Raw genomic sequence first — 25,660 nt, 5'->3', positions numbered from 1 at the left:
ACACACACATGCACGCACAGATTAAACTTTGTAATTCAAACTTTGGTTTTGATTAAATATTTTATAGCCTTTTTTAATTATTATTATTTGGACATAGTTTCTCACACACTTTGAGAGAGAGAGAGAGAGAGAGAGAGAGAGAGAGAGAGAGAGAGAGAGAGAGAGAGAGAGAGAGAAAAGAGAGGAGCGAGAGAGTAGAAGAATAAGAGTGAGAGAAAATTTAAAAGAGAAAGAGAAGGAAAAGGGGGAGAGAGAGAAAATAATAAGAGAGTGAGAGAAAATTATAAAGAGGAATGATAAAATTTAAAAGAGAAGAAAAAAAGGAAAAAAGAGGAGAGAGAGAGAGAGAGAGAGAGGAGAAGAAAAGGGGGAGAGACAGGAGAGAAATGGGGAGAAAAAAAGGAGAGAGAGAGAGAGAGAAGAAGAAGAAAGGAAATGAGAGAGAGGGAGAGAGGGGGGAAGGAAAGATAATGGTTTTTTTTCAATTAAACATTTTTAAACATAGTTTTTGACTTAGAGAGAGAGAGAGAGAGAGAGAGAGAGAGGAAATATACAAATTGAGAGAGAGAAGAAAAGCGGGGAGAGAAGAGAAGTAGAGAGAAGAAGAAGAAGAATAGGAGATAATATGAACATAGGGAGAGAATTAAAAGAGACAAAATTTAAGAGAGTGTGAAAAAAAAAGAGAATGAAGAGAGAGAAGAATAAGAAAAAAAGGAAAAAAGAAGAGAGAGAGATAGAAGGAAAAGAGAGGAGAGAGAGAGAGAGAATAAATTCGGGGGGGGAGAGAGAGAGAGAGAGAGAGAGAGAGAGAGAGAGAGAGAGAGAGAGAGAGAGAGAGAGAGAGAGAGAGAGAGAGAAGGGGGGTAGGTTCGGGAATAGAGGTTCCCGAACATACCCTCGCTCCATTCTTAAAATTAAACCCCCCCTTTCTCTCTCTCTCATGTGTTATCTCTTCCTTTCTCTTTACCCCTCCCATTTTTAATTAAATCCCCCCTTTCTCTCACCTGTAGGGCCTAGACTCTCTCTCTCTCTCTCTCTTTTCCATCTCCCTTTTTTAGTGAAATCAAACTTTTTTTTAAATCAAAAGTTTCTCTCTCTCTCTCTCTCAGATTAAACTTTTTAATTTAAACTTTTCTTTTAATTAAATATTTTCAAAAGATTTTTTAATTTAAAGTTTTGAAACATAGTTTCTCACGCTTTGTGTGTGTGTGTGTGTGTGTGAGAGAGAGAGAGAGAGAGAGAGAGAGAGAGAGAGAGAGAGAGAGAGAGAGAGAAGGAAAAGAGGGGAGAGAGAAGAATAAGAAAGTGAGAGAATTATAGAGAGGAATGAAAAAATTTAAAAGAGAAGAAAAAGAGAAATAAAAGGAAGAGAGAGGAGAGAGAGATGAGAAGAAAAGGGGGAGAGAGAGAAGCGGGGGGAAAGAAATGGGAAGAGAGAGAGAATAATAATAATAATAATAATAAATGGAAAGAGGGAGAGGGGGGAAGGAACGAGAATAGTCTTTTTTTAAATTAAACATTTTTTGACATAGTTTTTGACTGAGAGAGAGAGGGAGAGAGAGAGAGAGAGAGAGAGAGAGGGAATAAAAAATATAGAAAGAGAAAAGAGAGTGAGAAAAAAACGAGAGAGAGAGAGAGAGAGAGAGAGAGAGAGAGAGAGAGAGAGAGAGAGAGCACAAAAAACCGAGAAAAAGATACAAATAGAAAAGAAAGAAGAGGAGAGGGGAGGAATAGAGAGAGACAATTATAGAGAGAGGAAATATAAAATTTAAAAGAGAGAATAAAAAATCAAGAGAGAGAGAAAGAGGAAAAGAGAATAGAGAGGGGGGAGAGAGAGAAGAAAAGCAGGGAGAGAAGAACAAGAGAGTGAGAAAAGAAAAAGAAGAGATAATATAAACACATACAGAGAATTAATATAGAGAGAAGATAAAATTTAAGAAAGAGAGAGAGAGAGAATAAGAAGAAGAAGAAAAAGAAAGAGGAATTAAAGAGGCAGAGAGAGGGGACAAAAGAGGAAAGAGAATGGTCTTTTATAAATTAAACCTTTACATAGTTTTTGACTTAGAAAGAGAGAGAGAGAGAGAGAGAGAGAGAGAGAGAGAGAGAGAAAGAGGGGAGAGAGAAGAAGAAGAGAATTTGAACACAGAGAGAGAATTATAGAGAGGAAAGATAAAATTTAAAAGAAAAGGAGAAAAAAAGTAAAGAGAGAGAAAAGAAAGAAAAAAGAGAAAAATACAGGAGAGGGCGAGAGAAGGAAAAGAGAGGAGAGAGGGGGAAGAGCGAGAGACAGGAAAGAAGAAGAAAGAGGAAAATAGGGAGAAAATGGGGAAAAAGAGGAAAGAGAAACGCCTTTTTAAAATTTAAATATTTTTTGTGTGTGAGAGAGAGAGAGAGAGAGAGAGAGAGAGAGAGAGAGAGAGAGGAAATATACAATTTAAAAGAGAGGTGGAGAAAGGGGAGGACTGAGAGAGAAGAAGAAGAAGAGAGAGAATATGAACATAAAGAGAGAGATTTATAGATAGGGGAAATATAAAATTTAAAAGAAAGAGAGAAAAGAAAAAAAAGAGAAAGAGAGAAGGAAGAGAGAGAGAGAGAGAATTTAAAAGAGATTGAGAGAGAGAAAAGAAAAGAATTTAAAGAGAGAATGGAGAGAGAGAGAATAAGAAGGAAAAGAAAGAAAAAGGGAGGAGAGAGAGAGAGAGAAGAAAAAGAGAGGTGAAGGAAGAAGAAAAGGGAGGAGAGAGAGAGAGAAGAAAAGGAGGGAGAGAACTAGGAGAGGAGAGAAAATAAACTAAAATAGAAGGTAGAGAGAGAGAGTTTTAAACATAGGGAATTGGGGGGAGAGAAAGGAGAAAAAATAAATAACAGAGAGGGAAAAAAGAAAAAAGAAAGAAGAGAAATAGTTTGCGACGTGCAATGACCTGGCGTTCCGTACGCGGAATGCTAGTTCTAGTTTTAGTAAAGGTTATCCGACGACATGTGTGAAAGCAGAGACAATCACTTCCAATTTCTTATTTAAGTCACTATCGACATAGGAATGAATCCAACCCAACCTCTTCTACATGTCTTCATCCTTTTTTTCTTTGAGGCATTTCCACCCATTAAAAAAGAAAAGAAAAGAAAGACGCTGCGGGATATAATGAAATTCCGGGTTTTGAATGGAAAACCCTCTGTTAGCATAGTCTGGTCTGGTTCTTGTGCTGAACCCTAGTGGCCGTTTTAGCGCAGGAATCCTAGTTTCTCCGGGAAGGCAAGGCACGTCTTCTCCTTCTCCTTCTCCTTCTCCTTCGCCTTCTCCTTCTACCAGAAACAAAAGAGACCTCAACTTTATTTTCTGTTTACTTTTCTGGTTCTTTTTTGCAGGTGAGATCGCTCGCCTCTTCTAGGGCTTCTCTAGGGAGAGAGAGTGTGTGTGAGAGAGGGAGAGCTTCTCCCCCATGGCTGCAGGCCCCTCAAGCGGCGCTGGTTGGTCTTGTGATGCCGGTCAATTCTTTTGCTGCTTGGCTATCGCTGGCCCTCCTCTGCCCCCCTCAGAGGATGGCAGGCTGGACCTAAGACACAGTCATCTGAGTATGTTTGTGTGCAGGAAAAGGAGAGTAACTTCGAGAGAGTGAGTGAAGAGCAGGCCTGAGAGAGAAGAGAAGATAAGAGAGGAGAGTGAGGGGAAAGAGAGATCATAGGCAGGCAGGAGGAATAATCAAGGATCCTTGTCGAGCTGAAATCACCAAGCATGGCGGAGTCGGCAACACCTATAACATTGGGAAACCGGAAGCTTGTGGTATGTCTTCTCATTCTTCTATTGTAAAAGGGTATTGAGTCTTTTGTTTCAAGAAGTTTTGCTCCAGGATTGCTTAATGGAATTCTACTGTCTATCATGCCACACGAGAGGTTTTTGACATCTTCACATTGCGGGAAGAGCCTATAGTGTTCCACATTATGAGCTTCTTCTTTCGAGGCACCACCTAGCTAGCTAGGTGTAGTTGGGGGTTCATAATGTTGTTGTAGTTTACATCGTGGGAATAAATGGAAAATTTTCTAAACCTTCTTATGCTTTAAACCAATATATTCTTACATCCCTTCAAACAGATTGAGAATTTGTGTGTTCCGGCCAGATCCATTCCCTTCCCTTTGACTGAGACCCCTTTGAACACCTCCTCCTTGTTTGCCAACTTGCAAATTTGAGGTGCTTATTGACCTGATGTTGTGTTGAGAAAGGTCCATTATCTGTCATTTGAAACTTCTCGTACATTGTCTGTAGTTGACAGTGATGGGAGGTGGGATGGGGAAGGGGTGTTGCATGGAATGGCCTAAAGCAGCAGATGGGGATTGGAGATTGGGACAGCATTTTAAACGTCACATGTTACAGAAAAATACCAAAATAAAGAAACTTTGAAATTCATAATGTAAATAATGTGTGTGTGTGTGAGAGAGAGGGAGGGAGGGAGGGAGGGAGGGAGGGAGAGAGAGTTGTATTAACATATGTGGACTTTAGAACTGACTCAAGAGACAAATCAAATATGTCAATTATCATTTGTACAGAAAGAAAAAGTAAAACTAAACACCCTATCCAATTAAGGATAGGAATAGAATATATCAAAGATACATCTAGGTATTCTAGATGTTCTCTTTATTATACTGATTTGGATGTTTGGAACTTTGCAATGAGAGCTCTATCTCGTTCGTAGACTCCCCATTTTCCCTGTCTTCAAGCTTCATGTATTGTGGACAATTCTTGTTTCTCCTTGAGTTGAGGGGGTGTGAGCTTATTTGTCATCCATACTTGGTTGATTGCATGAATTTGGTTTGCTTCATTACCACTATCTGTTTTATGAGTTCGTTACTAAATCTCTTTTCGAGGTTCAAATTGTTGTACTTGGTGGATGGTCTCATCTTCATTTTTCAGTGCCAACTAAATTACAGCTACCTTACTTAGTGTAAGTAGTGTAAGGTAGTGAGGGCGGTGCGTTTAATAATCAATAAGATAGTTAGGTCTATTTATGTAGTGGTTTTGCTCCTCAATTCTTTATTTACTTGTAGCCTTTTAGAGTAGGACCTATTGGAGAGAGGGAGCTGGTGCTAGTGTCCACATGGTTGGTGACTTATTGGTGTACACAATTATCTCATGTTTATTATATGGATTTTATTTTTCAGTATATCTTTGAGTTTTCTTTTTGTAGTGTACTTGTCTTTTCTCTTTTTTTGCAACCTCTTGGCTCCTAGTCTTGAGCTTACACGAGGGGATACTTTGGTGGTTTGGCCAAAGGCAAGGAATTTATGGTCACGTATGTTTTGGAGGTATTTTTGATAGAATGGTTATGTATGTTGCTGCACGATATTGGGACAGACACAGAGATATGCTATGATCTTTTCTATTTTCAAGAGCTAGTATGATCAACATTGATATCATGTTCTCTCGGAGGTATCTTAGTGGTGGCTTAATCACCGACTGCTTAGGTATCTATGGTTCTACTTGGTGGTTCTATATCGTATGGTGTATGATTCATTATCATTGTAGTATTGTATTCTATGAGATCACCCATGATCTGAGAGAGGGTGTTAGCAGATATATCAAGTTATGTGTGAGTCTATGCATGCAAAGACTGGGGACATTATTTAGGATATTTTAGATATTTTTAAGATCTTCATTTTGGTCATATTTAGCATTTATTGTTGGTCGATCAGCATTAAATGCTAGCCAATCTGAACATATTGAGGATATATTTTTGTTCTATATATTCAAGCTTTTCCCTTCTTATTCACTCAGCTGTTTCACACATATGGAGATTCCATGGAGAGAGGAGCCAGTGCTAGTGTCTACACATTCAGTGACTCATTATTGTACTTTTCCTCACTTAGTCACTCATTAGTCATCACACATATAGAGACTCCGTGGAGAGAAGCCAGTGTCAGTGTTGCGAGTGACTCATTGTTGTATGCAATTGTCTCGTGTTGGATATATGGATTCAATTTCTCAAGCATACATTTGAGTTATTATCTGTATTGTGTTCTTTAATGTTCTTTCTTTTTCTTTTTCTTTTGTCTTGTGTTTCAACAATTTATTACAGTATATATTTATGCTTCCATTGCTGCTCCACTTTTGATAGTAATTATTGGAGAACTTCTTTATAAATGCATTGAAGAAGAGCAGAATAGACATGTAAGGATATGTATTTTTAAAACCTCACTTAATATGTGGATTAATTTTTAATCACATGGTTTAGTAAATATCGCACACGTGAGGTGTAACTAGGGTTAGAGTAAATTTACAAGCTTAGGATCCAAAGAAATCATGGGCTGCAAAGGCAAAAGTTGCTATAAGTTATGCCATATAGGTACTTGGTTGTATTTCGTGCCAATTGTTGGCCTAGGTCATTCATTTGGTCTTAAGCGTTAGTTGATGACTCTAGGGAAGTTGTGTTTAATGATGTCAACGCCAATCTAATGGTTAAAGATGGTGTAGAGACACTCGGGAACGGAAGTTGCCTAGCCAATTTAATTATTAGTTAGTCAGATTATTTTTCAGGTCACCAATATAATTATTAGATTAATTTGTATTTTATTATAGATAATGCTAAAAAAATCATTTGGAAAGATTGTCACTTGTCAAAAATGCCCATGCAAGTTTGAAAAACGTTTTTAGAGATTGGAGAGAGGCATTTTTAGTGTAGTTAGCTTGCAAGAGAGAGGGAGGAGATGTTGCTGGCTTGATTTGCAGCCATTGGAGAACTTATTGAGACAGTCAAGGATAGGAGAAGACCAATCAATAGTAGGTGACATCATCTACAGGTTGTTGAGATAGGGTGGTAGTACTTAATGACTGATTTTCTTTAGTTTTTTGTATCTATAAGTTATTGAGATAAGGCAGTTGCAGTAAATGATAGATTTTCTTCAGTTCTTTGTGAAAAAAGTTAAAAATTTCTCTCTCCTCAGCATTCTTTCTCGTCTCCCAGCGTTTCTATATCCTTGCTCCGAAGATTACAACATTGAGGTCACCAGAGGTTAATAAATTTCCAATTTCTTTGCTGCAAATCCTAGTTTGTAGTAGAAATTAGAGTTTAGCAACAGCCTCAGGAAGCGTGTTAGAAATTGAAAGCTCAAAGACTTGGATTCAACATGGCTGAAGTTGTTTTTAGCCTATTCAAGTGGAGGGACCAGCAAATCATTGAATTTGGGGCATTTTTCATCTCCATCAAAGCAAATGAAGGCCAATCGATTGCCCGAATCAAGGGACAAATCAGATTGAAGACTTGCTGGTCATTTTGGACAAGAAGGGGAGTTGGAATACTGAAAGGGGTGCCAGTTTTGGGGCCAATAGGTAATGTCCAAGATTATATGGTAAAGTGTATATTTTAGTTTTGTGAATTTGTTAATTGCTGTAAATAGTGCTTAATCAGGTTATTTACCACCCTATCCGATGAGGAAGGATGGTTACATGCATCATCTGTATTTCATGCAACCATAGATTTCTCATGGTTGTCCTCATCAAAATATTTAGGAAGTGGAAAAGGATGTTGAGGGTAGATAATAGCTCCACAAACAATGTACCAATGTACCAATGTAGCATAACCGTTGTTGCACAAACTAGGCTTTTGTAATAGCACTCAATGTTAGATAGTCAGGTCCATGTTACTTATAATTAATAGAAATGCATAGAAGAGCCATATAGAGTGAAGGGATGGAGAGAGGATCTAGCTAAACCTCTAGCAAAGGCCTCACAAAATGAGAGATCACATGCAATGTAACCTGAAATTTGATAAGAAACGAAGGATGATTATTGCAAAATGATGAAAAATCAGTAAAAAATTGCATGAAATAGCCAAAACAACATGTAGGAAGTTGTGTAATTACAGTTAGGAGCAGTAAACCAAAAACACAAGTTGATTGAGTAATTAGTTTAACAAATGGATGATTATAGATTGAAACACTGTTGTAGGCTGAAAACGCAAGGTGTTGGGCTGAAAAGATCAAAAGTGGTGCAGCAATGGAGGCATAGACAAGTGTAGAAATAAATCGTTGAACACAAGATAGAAGAGAAAAAAAACAAGAGAACATTGCAAAAGAAGAGAACTTAGAGACATGCTTGAGAAATGAAATCCATATATCAAACACGAGAATGATGCGTAAATCAACAAGTTGAAATCCAAGCGCAAGCTGAAAACGTAGGTTGTTGGTTTGAAAAACGCAAGTTTGTTCAATAAGGAAAAGAAAGGCTTGAAATTAGCAAAAATATCGTAGCAAGAATCTAGATCTTGCAATCTGATACCATGTCAAAAGTGGTGCAACAATGGAAGCATAGAGAAGTGTTGAAATAAAGAAGAGAACTCAGAGATGTGCTTGGGAAATGGAATCCATATAGAATGATGTGTACAACAAAGAGTTGCTGGTTGTGTGGGCATTCGCAACGGCTCCTCTCTCCAATAAGACCACCACCCAAAGAATGATGGTTGAATGGGAGGAGGAGCCACATAATAAATAGGTATAAAATGATAGCTGATCGGCCAACATTTAATGATGACCGATTGGCATTAAATGCTATACAAAAATCACTAAAATAATATCTGAATAATGATAATGACTAGTGTGCCCAGTCCAACTAGACTTACATGAGTTGACAATCATGCTAACAGAAAACGTAGGCAGCAATTGACCTCACATAGGCTAAGAACGATCAGCAATAGCTCGCTTGATCAACAAATGGAAGAAAGATATGTAATTAGTAGAAAAATAGTAGCATGAATCTAGATCTTGCAATTTGATACTATGTTAGAAGTGATGTGACAATGGAAGCATAGACAAGTGCTGAAATAAATTGTTGAATACAAGCAAACACTAGACAGTCGCATACAACAGTGATTCATTGATTGCATGGATATTGAAACTAGCCTTCCACACTTTCACTTATATGGCCTGATTGGGCGCCTGTGACCAGAACTCACTCATATCAGGGTTAGACTCGCACATAGAAAGGATTGATGCCTTGAAGTGTGGGCTCGATCTGCCAGAACATACAGTTACAATCAACAAGATGGCATGATCATGAAATGCTTGTACAATGTGCATGTGTGGGCTGAAAGCTTGAAATGCACATTTCTTTGCATAGGAAAGTCACATGAAGATTTGATACCGTTTTTGCGATGTACACGGAAAAAGCTTTCATATGACACCTATATTGGGGGGTCCCTAAATTTTAGGAGGTCTCTAAATTTTAGGAGCCTCGAATCAGCCTAAAAATGCTAGTCCTAAAAAATAAGGATGTCATTTTAAAAATAGTAAGTTCTGTACTCTGATTGTGCTTACTAAATTTCGTTGTTTCTATTCTTGACAGTATTCAGTCCAAAAAGGAAGGCCATAGTGAAAAGACAAGTGTCAAGACACTTGTTACACAAGTTTCCAAGTGTCCCACCACTTGTCACATCTCATGACATGTGGCTGGACACTTGTCTTGTGCTACTCCACTTTTCCCTTTTGTATTAGCTCTTTCCTCTCCTATAAATAAGAGCTCGTTTTTTTTCATTTAGCATCAATTTTCTTTGCTGTAAACTCATGTACAGCACCCACAGATAGCCAGAAACTGGCCCCCATCCATCCCCATCATCATCCCCCACTTCTTCATTATCAAATTCCTCTATATTCCCTCTTCTATCACTGCTGTTTTACAAGACAACAACCTTGTAAATTCATTACAGCACCTCCTTCTCGAGCTCTTTCTTCCATTTTAGCAACAAGAAGCAAGCTCTATCCATGTACTGCTATTCAACGATAGAGAAAGGCTGATTTCCCCTCTTTCTTCTCTCATATTGTAAAGAAATCAGTTCTTATCATTGCATAATAGATAATGCATGTGTGTTTGTACATCTTTGCATGATTTTGTGAGAGTGAGAATTACTTCTCCTCACTCTCAGGTTGATTGTAATTGAGCTCTTCCCTAAGGGACTTGGGTTGAGCAGAAATACATTCCTTCCGGGGGGGGGGGGGTTTGCCCATCTTCAACCCTTAATCTTGTCTCCATTACTTTTACATTTTCATGGCTGTAATTTTGTGAGTAATTTTCATTTTCAGCTTTAAGTGTTTATTCTCTTTTATATTAGATCTCCAAAACAAGTGAATATGAGAATTGTTAAGCATACTACATTGTTCGAGGCGTTTACAGTGTTGGTAGTGCTTACAATTATAAGTTTGTTTGTTTTCAGCCCTTGCATTGAGTGCTTGAGCATATTTTTCTTAGAGTCTCAATGGATCAGTCGAGTGCTATCCTTCAAGCCATTCAAAGTCTTAGAGAGGAGAATCAACAAATTCGTGAGCAACTTCTCAAACTAGAAAAAGTTGAGAATCCCAAAGAATTCAAGGAAAGAAGCCCATCTGCTTCAAGGAGACAAAGCCATATCAATGAAAGGAGCTGATCAAGAAGTCCAACTACTTCTAAGAGGCAGTCCCATTCTACTTCAAGACAAAGAAAGAGATCGCGTCGAAGCTCATCCTCTTCTTCAAAGTCATCTAGCGTCTACTCTGATGGATCCTCTTTTAGTGACGAAGAGTCACACCCTTCTCGTGGAAGACCTCATCATCGTCAAAGGCGTCGACATTCTTCACCCTCGTCTCCATCTTCATCCCCATCAAGCACTTCATCATCTTCAACCTCAAGATCTGGGCATGGACGAAGGCATAAGCAGAAGAAGAAGACTAAGTCACTATCTCAACTTGAAAAGAAGAATAAGTTCATCTCAGGGAACTCATTGACCATGTTGAGACATGGGAAATGGAGCACAATGGTAACAAATCATTCCAAAAGAATGATAAAAAGAGAGTAGCTGATGATGAGGAGAATTCAGCCCCAAATGAAGGACAAAAACAGCAGCAAAAGTAGCCATCAAATCAAAAGAAGATGAAGCTCTATGCACCTCCAAATGCTCCTCAATTTCGCTCCAATCTATACCCACAAGCAAAGCAACTTTCCGAAGAAGAAAAGCAACGCTTCATGAAAAAAGGGAAGTGCTTTAAATGTGGACAAACAGGCCACATAGCGAAGCAATGTCCAAACAAAGGACAAAGCAAGGTTTCTGACAACAAGCCTAAGTCGCCAGTGAAAATCAATGCTATCAGTGATGTAGTTGCAAACACAACTCACACTCCAGAGATGCGCAAATTATTAAAATCTTGGGGACAGTTGCAAGGTAAGCAAGCACTATTCTTGATAGATCTTGGGGTGAATGAAAATGTCATTTCCTTGCAATTAGCTAAAGAGCTTGGATTAAAGAATGAAGAGATGGACACTCCAGCAGAAGTTCACCAAGCTTTAAATGCCGATGAAGGTGGCAGAGTGAAGACTGTGACACCCTACATTGGCAAGCTCAAGTTTCAAATTTAAGGCTACAGTGATGAAGATATCTTCTGTATCGGAGACCTTGATGGTTGCGATGTGATTCTTGGCATGCCGTGGAATCATAGAGTAGATTCAACCATCTTTTCTTAGAAAAAGAAGGTAGAACTCACCAACAAAGGCAAGAAGTACGAGATTCAAGCTGGAGTTTCTGAAGACACCATACCTATGGTAAGCCATATGCAAGTCTCTAGAGCAATTAAGGATTGTGTTCAATGTTGTTTGCTTTATGTCATTGATGTAAAAGATAATATGAATGCTGAAAACCAAGAGCGACTTCAGCTCTAGGAAAGTATATAGATTGTTTTTCGGAAGACCTTCCTTATCAGCTTTCCCCAGAAAGGCCAGAAGGCCATCATATTGATATTATTCTGGGCAGTTTTTCTCCTAATATAGCACCATACCGTGTGAGCCGTTCTCAACAAAAAGAAATCAGAAAGCAAGTCGAAGACCTACTCAACTATGGGCTAATTAGGCCAAGTAGCTTACCATTTTGTTCACCGGTTCTTCCTGTTCAAAAGAAAGATAGCACATTCAGGATGTGAATTGATTATCGAGCCCTCAACAAAATCACTGTGAAGAATCGGTTTCCTATTCCTAGAATTGATGACATTTTGGATCGTCTAGAAGGCTCAAAGGTTTTCAGCCGCGTTGATCTAAGAAGTAGCTATCATCAAATTAGGGTAATACCACAAGATGTACACAAAACTGCTTTCCGCACTTCATACGGTCTTTATGAATTCTTGGTGGTCCCTTTCGGATTAACCAATGCACCAGCCACCTTAAATCGAATGATGGAGCACATCTTTAGAGAGCATCGATAATATGTCGATACTTTCTTTGATGATATTTTTGTCTTTAGCAAGAATGAAGAGGAGCATCATCAGCACTTGGAGATCGTTTTACAATTACTTTAACAAAATCAACTCTTGGTAAATGATAAAAAGAGTGGATTTTTCATGCATAAAATAAATTACCTTGGGCATGTCATCTCTTCTGAAGAGATTCAGATGGATCCTGAAAAGATCAAGATAACCCAAGAATGGCCTTATCTTCATGATGTACATGATAAGGTGCGATCATTTCTTGGCTTATGCTCTTATTACTGCCACTTCATCAAGCATTTTGCACATATGGCTTCTCTACTTCATGACCTTACAAAGAAGAATACCTCTTTCCAATGGAAGGAAAAAAAGAAGGCTGAAACCAACTCTTACTTTTGGACCTGTTCTTATTATTCCAGATTTAGTAAAACCATTTGTGGTGGAAGCAGATGCTTACGGTGATTGTATTGGTACACTGCTAAATCAAGAAGGCCATGCCGTAGCCTTTGAAAGCCGCCGTCTAAATGATGTGGAGAAAAGGTATGACATTTATGAAAAGGAGCTCTTAGCAGTGGTTCATGCTTTGAAGATATGGAAACATTATCTTTTAGGCAATGAATTCCTTATTAAAACTGATCATCAGAGCTTGAAGTATTTCAAGACTCAAAAGCATTTGCAGGATCATCAGAGCTTGAAGTATTTTAAGACTCAAAAGCATTTGCAGGAGAAACATGCAAGATGGGAAAATTTCTTGTCTATGTTTCATTTTCAAATTATGTACACTCCAAGGTAATAAAATGTAGCTGCTGATGCACTTTCTATAGTGCCTCGCATTGCAACTATTACAGTGGTTCATCATGAAGATTTTCAAACGATGAAGAATACTTATGATGAAGATACTAATTTTGCAGCAATTTGGTCAAATTTACAGCAAGGAGATTCTCATCCAGATTATTCCATCAAAGACGGTTACCTCCTCATGAACAAATTGCCTTTGTGTCACTCTTCTTGTTCGACAAAAGGTGCTTAAAGAAAGTCATGAACCCCCTTATGCAGGGCATAGAGGGAGGGCAGCGACTAGTGCAATTGAGCGCTACTTTTATTGGCCAACATTACGAAGAGATACACATAACTTCATTGAGGCTTGTCTAGTGTGTCAAAATTCCAAGTATGATAGACAGAAGACTCCAGGATTGTTGCAACCTCTTTCAGTGCCCAAAGATCCATGGGAATCTATCACAATGGATTTCATCTCAGGTATTCCAAGAACACCTCAAGGTCATATATGATTTGGGTCATAATTGATCGATTCAGCAAACAATCATATTTTATTCCATGTCATAAAACATTGAAATCCGCACAAGCTGCAAAACTTTTCATTCAACATATCTCCAGATTACATGATATGCCTTTTGAGATCATTTCAGATAGAGACTCCAAATTTACAAGTAACTTTTGGTGTGTTTTATTTGAGAATTTGGGAACCACTTTAAAGTTCTCCTCAGCTTTTCATCCTCAAACAGACGGCCAAACAGAGGTGATGGAATCTCACTCTTTTGGATATGTGGAAAGCTTATGTTAGTCAACATAAGTCACAATGAGAGAAATATCTTCCATTATTGGAGTTTGCTTACAACAATACAATGCACTCATCCATAGGGAAAGCTCCAAATGAAATAGTACAGGGTAAAGTGATTCCTCCTCCAATTATTCGCACTAAAAATAAGATTTTTGCTGCTGATGAGTTTGCTTCAGATTTAAAAATAGCAATGGATCAAGTTCGAGCCACTATCAAAGTTGTCCAAGAGTGACAAAAGAAGCAAGCAAATAAACGAAGAAGACCTTTGGCTTTTGAAAAAGGTCAATATGTCTTGCTAAAGTTTGATAAAAGCGGGCTCAAACAAGGTTCCGGTCAAAATTCATCTTTTCCAAAGCTCTCTAGTAGATACTTTGGACCCTTCAAAGTGATTGAGAAAATAAATGAAGTTTCTTATCGACTTATGCTTCCTGCTCATTGGAAAATACACAATGCTTTTCATGTAAGTTTGCTAAAACCTTACATAGGACCAGAACCAAAGGAACCCATTACTGAAGATCCCCCAGAAGTTGAAGAAACAGAGCAACTCTTGGAACCTGAACAGATTTTGTTTCACAAGGATCGAACCACGAGAAGTGGCCTTGTGACACGAAAATTCTTACTAAAATTCAAGAATCTACCCACCACAGATGCACAGTGGGTAGATGAAAAATTCATGAAGGATTACCCAGATATTCTTCAGCCATATCAAGAAGCTTTTCAGCTGAGGACAGCTGAATAAAAGCCAGAGGGCTGTCACAACTCTATAGAAACAGAATTTGTATCCTTTTTCATTAATTTGTCTATATAATGATTTATTAAATTTGTTTCCTTTGCACTAATTAGATATAAAGAAAAGTGCATTGGAGCTGGCCACTGATGAGTGGTCACAGGTTATGGTGGACCCACGTGGTGGGTTAGAGAAAAGATAGTTCTCACTTTCACCTATATGGCCTGATTGGGTGCGTGTGACCAGAACTCACGCATATCATGGTTAGACTCGCACATAGAAAGGATTGATGCCTTGGAGTGTGGGCTAGATCCGCCAGAACAGACAGTTATAATTAACAAGATGGCATGATCATGAAATGCTTGTACAATGTGAATGTGTGGGCTGAAAGCTTGAAATGCACATCTCTTTGCATAGGAAAGTCACATGATGATTCTGATACCGTTTTTGCGATGTACACGGAAAAAGCTTTCATATGACACCCATATTGGGGGCTCCCTAAATTTTAGGAGGTCCCTAAATTTTAGGAGCCTCAAATTAGCCTAAAAATGCTAGTCCTAAAAAATAGGGATGTCATTCTAAAAATAATAAATTCTGTACTCTGACTGTGCTTACTAAATTTGGTTGTTTCTATTCTTGACAGTATTCAGCCCAAAAAGGAAGGCCATAGAGAAGAGACAAGTGTCAAGATACTTGTCACACAAGTTTCCAAGTGTCCCACCACTTGTCACATCTCATGACATGTGGTTGGATTTAGCTGGTCAACTACTATTTTTGGCCATTTTGATTGGCCGACCTGATTCAGATATTACCATATTTTTGGCTATTTATTCAGTGGCTATATTACAAACAGATGGTTTTTGGGATGAATGGATGCTGGTCATGTTGTAAATGATGTGGAAGAGAATGCCCCCTTGTTTGTGATGCATCTTGGGATGAGAACATTGTTGCCTTGCTTGTAAGCCAATACAGTAATTTTAATGTACATGGTGTTTTTTAAAAATCATCTCAAAGTCTATAAAGCAAGCACCGATTTTTTTACAAAAAGTCTCCAGGTGCTTGCATAAGGTCATATATAGGCTGAATAAAATAAGATGGTTACTCTTGGGTCTGATTTGAAGTCTGCAACATATGCATTTGATCTTTAATCATTACTTGGTAGTACATAAGTATCCCATCTCAATTATGTTGTTCCCTCTAAATGTAATTGTCTCATATTGATGTTTATGTTGGGAATAAAGGGTCACTGTGCCTTTTACAGTGTTTGGGTGTGCACACACCCTTACACATGTACTTTATATAAATGATCAAAAACCTAAAGTGGTACACTTAGTGGTCGTACCCACATCGAGTGTTGTGCTCTCTCTCTCTCTCTCTTCTCCGCACTGTCTACTCTGCTCTCACTCCCTTCTTACTGTGCATATCTCAGCCTTGAGCACTTTGTTTCGATTCTTGTGCACTCGACAACAGTTTATGGCAAAGTCAGACTCCTCGTGAATTGTAGCCATCTTATTGTTGTTTTGTGCTTTTTGGAAGCAATGTGCTCGTCTTCATGTAAACATTTAGAAGGAAAAATTCAAATATAAGGGCTTAGAAATGATTCTTAAGATAATAAAGCAAGGGTTTGTGCATTTGATGTTTTATATGTCTCATATCTTATCAATTGCTTTTTTCCCAGGTTCTAGGCATTCCTTGGGATGTTGACACTGCAGGCTTGAGACAGTACATGAGCAAGTATGGTGAGCTGGCTGATGTGATTGTTATGAAGGTATGAATGGCTTTGCTACATTTGAAAATCTGCTTTTAGAGCTCAAAATAAATGCAATTATTAGATGTTATTGTTAGGGATACTATAAACTTGATTGTATGCCATTAATGGATCTTAAAATGTCCATGATGGGTTTGATAGCATGCTTGCGTCTTTTGAACTAGTACTTAGCTGAAGAATAGCCTTTCTTAAGTGTGTAGGTTTTTTCTTTTCTTCAATTGAAGATGTGATTGTTTATTCTTGTGATCAATGGTTGTTGAATCAAAAGACTCGCCTTTTCATGTTTCGTTTTTTGTCTTCTAAATCATAACGCTGGAAAAAATTTCCCCCGAAAAAAGGGATGGTGTTTTACTTTCCCAGCTCTGTGAGGCAGCCATGGAACGAATTGGGCCTTTTTATTCTCTTTCTTATGTTATGCTCTTTCAACCCTCCTGATCAGTTTATAGCAACCAATCAAACTTTTCTCACAATGTTGGTGGCTTAACCTATTTTAGGACATTAAAACAACCCACCAATCTCTTGTGTCTCTTTCTACTTTTCTTTGTATCGACATTTCCTACTCAAGATTCATTCTCTGGTTGTATAGTCAAAATTTGGGAAATCAGTGATTTGGAAACTTTTCCTCATGACCCTATTCACTTTTAATAAGCCACACTTCTTTCTATGATTTGGCCCTGATATTACCTTTTGGACTCAAACCTTAACTTGTAAACCAAGAAAAAGCAACTGTAAAGTGGTGCATATTTTTCTCATCTTGCAACCATGACAGTGATGAGCAAGGGCCATAGCATCTCGATTGCCATGACCAGTGTTTCTAGTGATGCACAGACAATGGGTTTGCTATGGGGTTCTCGTAGTGATGGACTTCAGGGAGATGGACCAAATAAGTTTTCTTGTAAAGTTGATTGACTAAGGCACACAAGAGATTATGTCAATAATCTTGGAGAACTATTCCTGTTGTGCTTGTCATGGCTCACTTTCAGAAGTGTGAGTGATTGGTTGAGGCATTAGATTAGCTTTATAGCTAGCTCAAGAGGTATTCTTGTAAGATATGTTGATGATGTTCCATCTTTATGTAGAGGATGACCTGTGATGTTCCTGGGGGTTTAATTGCTAGATATTCAAAGTCCTAATTGGGGTAGATTGGCTTCAGATTTTTATTGATAGGCTTCATTTCTCCTTCTCCTAAGTGCTTTGTGACAAGATCATCCTCCTTTACCCGGGTCATGTTTTGCATTTAAGCTTCAAACTCCCATTCTTCCAGCAAAATGTTAGCCACATTGGAAGCTGCCAGCGCCGTTGCTTTCAAATTATCCACCTCATGAGTTGGGCTAGAATTGGAAGGATTTGCTAGTTTTAAATTAGCTGCTTCCAGAATTGGACTTGGTCCTCCTCCTCGCAGACATGCTACTACCCAATTTGTAAAACATTGACCTAGTAGATTGGATCCAGTCTACATTGGTCGCCAAGAAAGCTGCTTCTTCATAGTCTTCAAGACCTTCTATCATATTCATTGTTTCGGCCATGACATCGGTAATGGAGGCAAGATTGCTTGTCATGTGGTCTTTTAAATTGTTGATTACATACATCAATATAGCAGTCCCATGAGACAAAATTATGCTGCAGACAAGCACATGAATTGTATGCAGAATTCTGATGTGACCCTTGACTAGTTTTGAATGGAATAACTTTAAAGCTGAAAGTCAAAGAAGGCAGATATGCCAATGTGTATGATATTACTATATGAAATCTACAATTTGAAGATTATCCAAGTCCTCCTCAAGTTTCTGACATTGATAGTACTCCTCAAACATTTGAAGGTCATCAAGTGTTCGAGGAACGATGCTTAAAAGAATAATGCTATAATTTATGGGCAATTAAGACATATGGAACTGTATTGATATAGCTTACTATGTTAAAGAAGTTTCTGCATAATATGGAAACTTAGACAGTGACATTAAGAATCAGGTAATATTGGATTACAAACAGAAAGAGAGGTTGGATACAGTAGAAGTTATTGAATTGTGGTTCAATGTTGATTTGTCCCATTGAGAATGTGAGTGCCTGCTCATTTTCTTTTATGTTTGGTTTTTGAGAAAAGTGCTGAGTTAACATCCCTAAATGGAAATGTTGTGTCAGTAACACCTGCCAAATTCTCTCTCACATCCCCTTTCCTTTTCCAAATCAAAAGATTAAAGAAGGGAAAAAAAGGAACAAGGAAAACCAGCTTAGAGCTGAGCCTTAGGGATGCACATGCAAGTCAAGCTATGCACTCAGAGAAACAAGGAAGCTGTATTTTTTGGAAGGTTTACAATTTTATAGTCAGTAGGTAACAAGAGAACAGTAAACTGTCGGTTTCAGATGGCAGTTGTTCTAGTCGTTTGCTATTAAACTCCAGTTATTTATTTAATTGTGCTAGATAGATGGCATTTGAACTGTCCTCTTCAGTGTGCTGTCTTTGAGCTCTTAAGGTTGTCTCTTCCAGGATCGAGCAACGGGCCGCTCTCGAGGGTTTGGCTATGTCACTTTTCAGACACCAGAAGAGGCAGAAGTAAAAGATTAAGGACCATCATATGTTGTTTTTTCCTGTTTCATGTTTTGCTTTTATTACATAGCCATTTCTTATTCTCACTTCTGAGACATCTCTGCAGAAAGCAATGGCCACACAACATGTTCTTAACGGAAGGATGCTGGAAGTCAAAGTTGCGACACCAAAGGTAATATTATTTCTGAAGATAGGAACTCACTTCAGTTTTTGAAGTAGTTCATTTGCTCAGAAAGACCAAGTTAAATGGGTTTCAGACAGGCCTGCAAAGGCTTTTAGTTTTACCTTTAGGTTTTACACATTATGCTTGTCTGCTAATAGCTTCTCTCCCTCAAAGGGCTTAGTTAATTGTTTTTGTTGAAGCTTCAGTAAACCGGAGTATGTTGTATATTCTCACTGTTAGGGCTTGAGTAATTAACATGCAACTATGATTAGAAGAGCTGTCTATACAGGAAAACATGCAACCGCCGCCAGGGAAGAAGAGTTCACGGATTTTTGTAGCAAGAATTCCTTCTACTGTTACTGAGGATATGTTCAAGAGGTGAATTTGGGAGTAAACTCACTGTAACTGGTATCTTTTAATGTTTCATTATTTACAATTCTATCCTGTTCCTTTTAATGATTGTAACCTCTGTTAAGTTGGAAAACTTGCACCACCAGACCACTTGAGCATCTGAGGCTGTTTGATATTCAAGCATGTTCAGCTAGTAAATCAAGCATTTAAACCATGTTTGATGCATATACTTCATCCAAATAGAAACCTGGCTGATTGGTTTTGAGTATGCCATGACACTTGCTTTTCTGACATTACTTGCCAGCTTCTTGTCTCCTAGAATGCTGCGAAAACTGTAGGGAGGTGCTAAAGTGTTTCATACCTCATCTGTAAAGAGTAGAGCGTTTCCATTTAAAAGCAATATGATGCTTTCTTGATGTTGTTTCTGTGAAATTTTCATGGACCATCTTTTGCCACTTGCATAGTTATGTAAATTATCTTGTGCAACTTGCATGGTTATCTGAATCATCTTGTGCACCTGTAGACACTCTTCTAGATCTATGCATAGGCCAAATAGTGTGAGCAAGAGCGACATCTTTAATTATCTTCAAATCAGTGCTGAATGGATAAGAGAAACAATCTTATGCTCTGAGCAATGAGCATATAACATGTAATGTTCATTCAGGCGCCCAAGGCAATACGACAATGTTTGGGGATTCCAACTTCTGCTGTCTGCTTTCCACAAATGCGTCTCATGTATAAAGGGCTTTCTGAAGTTTGAAATTGGGATAGTGACAATACTATGTTTGTCGTTTGGCCTGCTTTCTTACATTAACCTAAAGTGTTATCCTGTGGAAGGGAGGTTTGTAATTAAGTATCTAGCATATTCAAGATTTGGGCCTTTCCTCTCTGTTTCAGCAGCTTGACCTATGAACACGTCTGGTACACTTGTTTTGCTTTTTGCTTTTCTATGCCGCAGACCTTTTTGATCGCTAACAGCTGGATGACAGTGTGAGACAGAACCTGGATGTGTTTTTCACTTCTTCTGACATTCTTGCCTAATGGATTTGAACCCTCAGGATGCCTCATTCGTTTGAATTCTGGCAAGTGAAACAGAGAGAGAGCCTCACATGTGGTGATGCCACAGACTCTGAAAGTCTAGCAAAGAATGTTCACCCATGTCAGCCATGCTTTTCTGGTGATACATCATCATCGAACCTTTGATGCCCCCTCTTTGAGAAGGGCAGTGTTCTGTGCTGACTGCAGGCAGCTGGAATCTGAACGACTTAGCTGTACATGGCATGGGTCTTTTTGATCCAAATGCTGTGTTTTGCAAGAACTGTTTTTTGCTGACCTCCACAAGGCCTCAATTATTTAACATTCCTGTGGCAAGGCATTTCATACTTTTGGGCATTTTGTGACATTATTTCAGTACATTGCAGTTACATGGTGGGGCACACTTTCAGGTCTTTCAAGCATGATTAGTGCATTTGAACTTCATTTTGGCTCTTTTCTTGGTCTATTTCTATCACACAAAGGTTGGATATATACTTCCTTAAGGCCTTGGCATATGACCATTATTTATTGATTCAATATTTGTTATAGTCAATCAAGTACCTTCCATGTGATAGTAGAACACCTCTGCACCATATCACATGAATCTCATGCCCTTGGAATTTGTAATTCCACTTGATTCTTCACTCTACTTGATACGTCCTTACGGCGTTGGCATATTACCATTATTTATTGATTCAATATTTGTTATAGTCAATCAAGTACCTTCCATGTGATAGTAGAACACCTCTGCACCATATCACATGAATCTCATGCCCTTGGAATTTGTAATTCTACTTGATTCTTCACTCGCTTGCGTGGCACACTAGAGATATTCACTACTTCCAAAACTTGCCTTGATGTCATTGCTATGAAACATGGCACGGAGGATAAAAAATGAAGTGCCTTGTACATGCACTCTGGTTTTCTCTGCTATTAAGTTCATTTCCTGCAATGTTCCCAGAAGACTATAGCATGCCACCCATTGAGATTGGCTGTGATCTTTTGGACAAGATGATGTCAGATACATGTTTTTCTGTTTAAACCTGATATGTATCATCACAGGAAATAGCATTGTGTATGCACAGCATTACAATGGCATCATAGATAATGTGATTCTAATGTGTTCTTCCCTTTGGGAGCCTTGTTATGATGGCCCCTTTTTTTTACAAATTTGAAATAAAGCTTACTGGGGGTAACATTTGTCTTGTCTGCAGTTATTTTGAGAAGTTTGGTGCTGTAACTGATGTGTACATGCCAAAGGTACCTAGATAGGTTGCTCTTTCTTCCATTGTAAACAAAGATTCTGAAAGTATGTTTTACTGTTCTTAGTTATGCAAAGTCTAATTTAAGTGTTTGCAGGACCAAGAAACTAGGGCCCACAGAGGAATAGGTTTTGTCACTTTCGAAAGCTCAGGTCAACCTTTTGCACAGAGTTTACTGTTGAATCTGTTGTTTACGCTACTTATGATTGATGGTGTTTAACATTTTGTAGAAGTGGGCATTTCTTATATTATCAAGACTTGTTTTGGAACTAGTAGGCAAGCTTGGCTGTTAGGTGTTCATTTGGACATTTGTGTTTTGTGATCTTTTTGAATATCCTTTGGGTGCTATATGCTCACAGACTCTGTAGACAAGATTATGAACGAAACACATGAACTTGCTGGATCTTCTGTGGCTGTTGACCGAGCAACACCAAAGGTGACGATGAAGAAATTTGTTGGTTAATGAGTTGACAATTATCTTTTCCCCCCTGTTTATTGACTGAGTGGGCATGTATTACAATAGGATGAGACTGGTCGTAATGGAGAAAAGGGTGTTCCTCCATATGGCATCTTCAATAGCTATTTAAATGCTGCTCGACTGGGATACTTTGGCATGCCACCGTTCTTTCCATTTGATTTCTCAGGATCTGGTTTCTCAAATGACATGGGAAGTGGCTCTTTTGGGAATTGGCAGCAACCTCGAGGGGCACCTGGTAACTTGTCATCTGGCAAGGAGTCAGTAAACTCGGGGGCTCTGGCCACTGCAGGTCGTAATTATGATTCCCCTGGTTCAGCTGGTGCATCAAAAGCAGTGGGTAGAAAAATTTTTATTGGCAGGATACCTTCAGAAGCGACTGCTGATGATGTCAGGCATTACTTCAGTAATTTTGGACGGCTCTTGGACGTCTATCTTCCGAAGGTAGATTAAAACATGTGATTATTCTTTGCAAATGATGTTCTCAAGTTGCAGGAATCTTCCTAACCTTCAGTTGCAATCTGATCAGGACAAAAACAAAGCCACACACAGAGGATTTGGATTTGTTACCTTTGCAGAAGACAGTATAGCCGAAAGAGTTGCTGCTCGGACTCATACTTTGCTTGGGCAGACGGTAAGACGTATATTCCGCAATGGGCTTGCTTCGAGCAAGGAATGCCTCACCATAGCTTTTAAAGAATACCGTGTTCTTCTTTTTGGATCTCTGTGTATTCAGCTTGCAATAGATCGTGCAGCTCCACTAGATGAAGCTCCTGGTCCTGGAAGCTTTTACAGCTCTGGGTCAGGAGGTGGCTCTGGAGCATCAGGAGCAGGTGGTCCAATCAGAGCGGGCAGCAACTCTGCTGCAGTTTCTGCCTATGGTGGTCTGCATGGATATGACTACAGCAGTATGGTAAGAGAAGTTGAAGGTTCTTGTGACCTGTAACATGTGAGGCTTTCTGCATGTTCTGACACTGATGAAGGGCTGACTCTTACGTCATTTGTTTTTTTCTAACCCATATTGTTTGACATGCTCATCAGTGGGGAGCTTATGGTTCTGGTGGAGGAAGTGACCTGCGTAGCTCACACATGGAGCCCCGTTATAGGCCTTACTAACAAACCACTGTATATTTGTGGCCTTCTGGCAATAACAAGAACAGGGGAAATTTTCAGGTTTGGTAAGGCAAAGGAGCCCACTTAGCAAAGCACTGCAGCTAATTTTAACAAGGAGTGGGGCTTTATCATATTTGCTGAACCTGTCCACAATGCAAGTTTCTGTGCTTGCCACAATTTCAGCCTTGTAGCTGAAGCTGTCCCTCTTTGAGACTATTGATATGGTCAGGAGATGTTTGATGATGTCCGTGTGTTTTATGAACTGCTTAAAATGGCTTTTAATTGGAATGTAGGCATGCCAATGCCTTTTGTACCAGTAAAGATCAGCATGAGGTGCTTATGCTTATAATGTTTTTTTAGTCATGGATGGCAGCATGGAGAGGCTTCATTTGGCTGCTCTATTTCTACGGAGTGTCTTATGTTTTTGTCTGAAATGTAAGTTGAGGTTCAACTCATTTACACCAAATGCTTGTGGATTAAGATAGCTTCCTGCCTCTTGTTTTCAAGATAGTTAGTCACAGGGGCACAGGATGGTCCAGTTCATGGATTCTGTAAGCTTGTATAAAGTACAAGTCTCTTTCAGGGAGGTATTACCTAAACGGATTTCTGAATATAAGGATGTTAAGAAATATATATTTAAAAAAGTCTCTTTCATGCACTCGAAGGACCTTCTGGTGATCCTGGATTTGTTTCTTTCTTCTGTTGGAGATGGCCTTTGATCTCACCTTGGACCTCCTCAATAGCTTCCATATCGGCTGGAGATGGATTTGTTTCTTTCTTTTGTTGGAGATGGCCTTTGATCTCACCTTGGACCTCCTCAATAGCTTCCATATCGGCTGTCTTTGATAACAACACATCGATAGTCGACCTCCATAGCCTCACCATTCCTCGCGACCTTTGCTAGTGAGGCATCTTGATCATCTCCGTCATGTTGCTTAATGGCACTTATGGTTATTTATTGCCCCACCCCCTATCGGCGTGCACTAGCTCTCCCGAGAGCGAGCGGGTTCCAATAAAAAAATCAGTTGGGGTTTTCTCTCTGTTCCAATGGCATCAAAAAGTGGATTGTTAATACAATCCTAGAAGATGTTCATACATCTCTTTTTTTTTGCAAAGATAATTGAATTAAGTAGTAAATATTTACATGAGACCATTAGGTCAACATTCTCTCTCTCTCTTACATTCTATTACATCAGACCATCAGGTCAGCATACTCAATCTCTCTCGCATTGTCTTTGTAAGAATTTACAAGATGCGAGCAAGCTCTCAATACTTACATCTCTCTCTCTCTCTCTCTCTCTCCATCAATCAATAGCAATATAATACTTCTAAGGCTTGATGTGAGTTCAAATAGATTTTGTAATAAGTCAATGGGAACTCCTATTTGCAGCTAGTGGACTTAAAAGTTGATGTTGCAATAAGCTAGTCAACATGTATCCCTAGTTATGCACTATGACCATAATATACTTGAATCTATTTTCTTGCCAATGGATCCTTCAAGTGGATTGTAAGTTAAATATTGTTGTGTCTGTCTTTCTTGTATGCCTTCAAAGTGTCTTAAAAGATGGTGATACAACTTTATTTTTCCTTCCTTCGTTTTTTCTTTCTAAGCTATAGCAAGGTGTTCCTTTTGTGCCTTAGTGTGAGTTTCAAATGGCCTATATATTATAAATCAATGGGAACTTGTCTTTGTAGCCAACAAGTTTTAATAAAAATACCATTGCAATAATCAAGTTTGTATATATTTGAAATTTGAATTATGTTATTGTTTGACCACCTTAACAATAGGAACACTTGAACATTTGCCAATGTAATCATGCAATTGGCCATCACATGCTCGTGCTATTCATGAGCATGTCCATTTTCCTTCTTAGTAACTATTCTTTTGTTTGAAATAAAGGCTCAATAGAAATGGAAGGACATTTGATAGATACATGTACCAATGTATTAAGATTAACATTGAATTTGCCAATTAGTAAGCTAAACTTGGAGGTGAGCAATCTATGTGTAGAGATTAGTCGAAATGAAGAACAAGGAGGTTGTGAGAAGAGTTTCCCTCAATCTATTTTGAGGGTTCATTAGTGTTACAAAAAATGAGTTATTTAACATTCCCACATAAATTACTTGTGAAGTCCAAGCATGCACGCCTTGCCATAGCGGGAAACTCTGTGTGTGTGTGTGTGTTGGGGGTTTGGGGCAGGGGGGGGGGGGGGGGGGTGAGTAAATTGGAATGCACAGTTTTACCTTGAACTAAAATGGATGTTTTTTAAAATGAAAATTTATATAACAATGAAGTTTGAACATTCAATACACTAAATAAATAATAAGTACATTAAAAATTTACTTGCCTTGAAAACAGAGGGCGATAGAGTGAATTTTGTGAGATGGGGGAAAATACATTTGAGTATATAAGGTTAATGTGAATAATCAAGACAAGCAAA

The 25,660-nt window shown here is 38.6% G+C and overlaps 1 protein-coding gene across 2 annotated transcripts; it reads left to right on the top strand.

Annotated features, from left to right (window-relative positions):
* The first annotated feature begins 3,098 nt into the window (after positions 1 to 3,098).
* On the top strand, positions 3,099 to 23,582 carry LOC148022748 (uncharacterized). 2 transcript variants are annotated; one of them, XM_087695664.1, is made up of 14 exons: positions 3,099 to 3,255; positions 3,364 to 3,465; positions 3,587 to 3,778; positions 16,186 to 16,275; positions 18,761 to 18,826; positions 18,927 to 18,992; positions 19,273 to 19,361; positions 21,584 to 21,629; positions 21,729 to 21,783; positions 21,991 to 22,067; positions 22,155 to 22,550; positions 22,636 to 22,740; positions 22,843 to 23,019; positions 23,148 to 23,582. In XM_087695664.1, exons 3-14 carry the CDS (start codon positions 3,731 to 3,733, stop codon positions 23,220 to 23,222), a joined length of 1,290 nt encoding a protein of 429 aa, XP_087551790.1. In that variant the 5' UTR covers positions 3,099 to 3,255; positions 3,364 to 3,465; positions 3,587 to 3,730; the 3' UTR covers positions 23,223 to 23,582. The 2 variants fall into 2 exon arrangements, with proteins under 2 accessions (XP_087551790.1, XP_087551791.1); XM_087695665.1 differs by having other exon boundaries at positions 3,114 to 3,250.
* Positions 23,583 to 25,660: the final 2,078 nt, after the last annotated feature.

The sequence above is a fragment of the Lygodium microphyllum genome, chromosome 16, assembly GCF_053477565.2.
Source record: "Lygodium microphyllum isolate KBCC chromosome 16, Lygodium_microphyllum_v1.1.10, whole genome shotgun sequence".
Lineage (NCBI taxonomy): Eukaryota > Viridiplantae > Streptophyta > Polypodiopsida > Schizaeales > Lygodiaceae > Lygodium > Lygodium microphyllum.
Note: the sequence above shows the minus strand (reverse complement) of the source record. Positions and strands in the feature narration are given on the sequence as shown.